At 39.0% G+C, this 1,515-nt stretch overlaps 1 protein-coding gene across 1 annotated transcript; it reads right to left on the bottom strand.

The window, feature by feature from the left end:
* Positions 1-361: 361 nt before the first annotated feature.
* Positions 362-1,300, bottom strand: LOC110563971 (olfactory receptor 4K3-like). The gene has a single exon (XM_021661230.2). It carries the CDS (start codon positions 1,298-1,300, stop codon positions 362-364), a length of 939 nt encoding a protein of 312 aa, XP_021516905.1.
* Positions 1,301-1,515: the final 215 nt, after the last annotated feature.

Below are 1,515 nucleotides of genomic sequence, written 5' to 3'. Positions count from 1 at the left end.
CTGGGAGATGGCCACAGCCATCCAGGATCTAAGAATTCCCAAGTTCTGGAATGTCCATCTAGTCAGGGAAGCACCAAAGCCAGTGTTTTGAATCCACCATCTTTGCAGTCTCTGATTGTCTGTCCATTATATACAGTGCACAGTGGGCACTGCTGTCTTGGAACCCCTGATCATTCAAATTTGTATTCCAGTGAATAATCCACAATATTCTGATTAATAAGAGTCATTTTCATCTAAGTATATTAAGCCTATCTCTGAATTGGTAGACTAAAATATTGAATATAAGTCAATGTCCTTATTATAAACTTATACACCAGGTCAGTCTCAGTTATTTGAAGTATTTATTACAGATTTCTGGATGTTAAAATTTTCTTCTGGAATCCAAGCAGTTATTTATTAACCTTTTCATAGCAGTTTTCATCTCTTTATTTCTCATTGTGTAAATGGCTGGATTTAGGAGAGGTGTGAAAACAGAGTAAAATACAGCAAAAAATTTGTCCAACCAGGTGATTTTGAGGGGCCACACATAGATGAAGACGCAGGGCACAAAAAAGATCATCACCACCATGACGTGGGCAGTGCAAGTGGACAGGGCCTTAGATGCACCACCTTTAGAGTTCTGTCGTACAGTTCTGAAGATATATGTGTAGGATGTGAGCAATAGAATAAAGCAGGGTACACCCACAAGCCCACAATCAACATTTGTGAAAATATCCAAGTCATGAGAATCCATACAAGCTAACTTGATTACCAGTGGCATATCACAGAAAAAACTATCAATTTCCTTGGGCCCACAAAAGGGCAGCTGCACAATCACTACCAGATGACTCAAGGCATGACATGAGCCAATGATCCAGGAAGTCAACACCAACCCAGTGCATCTTTTCAGGTTCATGATGGTGAAGTAGTGGAGTGGTTTGCAGATGGCCACATAGCGGTCATAAGCCATTACCACCAACAGCACTGCCTCTCCTTCAGCAAAGCAATGGATAAAGAAGATTTGAGACATGCAGCCTGAGAAGGAAATGGTCTTGTTTTCTCTGAGAAAGTCTGTGATCATTTTAGGAGTGGTGATTGAGGAAAGCCACATATCAACAAAGGACAGGTTTGCCAACAGGAAGTACATAGGGGAATGGAGATGGGAATCCACGGTTATTAAGACCATGACAAGAATATTTCCAGATACAATGAGTACATAAACCATCAAAAACATTATAAAGAGTAAGAACTGAGTACTCTGTGAGTGGGCAAGTCCCCAAAGTACAAATTCTGATACCACAGACTGATTCTTTTCATACATTCTATTCAATATATCTTTAGAAAGAACCTAAAGAAAGAGAAAAGTTAATTAGAAGGATGCAAAGAATAAGTTAACTAGTTGAATATGACATTCACGTTGAAAGGTAACATTAATATGTGAAATAGAAACTTTTAATGTAAAGATAAGTCTTTGCCCAGTTTTATAAACATTGCTGCCCAACGTGAGAGCTAATGAGCTGAGTGTAACTGCTCAAG

The sequence above is a fragment of the Meriones unguiculatus genome, chromosome 18 (genome assembly GCF_030254825.1).
Source record: "Meriones unguiculatus strain TT.TT164.6M chromosome 18, Bangor_MerUng_6.1, whole genome shotgun sequence".
Classification (NCBI taxonomy): Eukaryota; Metazoa; Chordata; class Mammalia; order Rodentia; family Muridae; genus Meriones; species Meriones unguiculatus.
The sequence above is the reverse complement of the archived record's forward strand: the minus strand, read 5'-3'. Positions and strand labels throughout refer to the sequence as shown.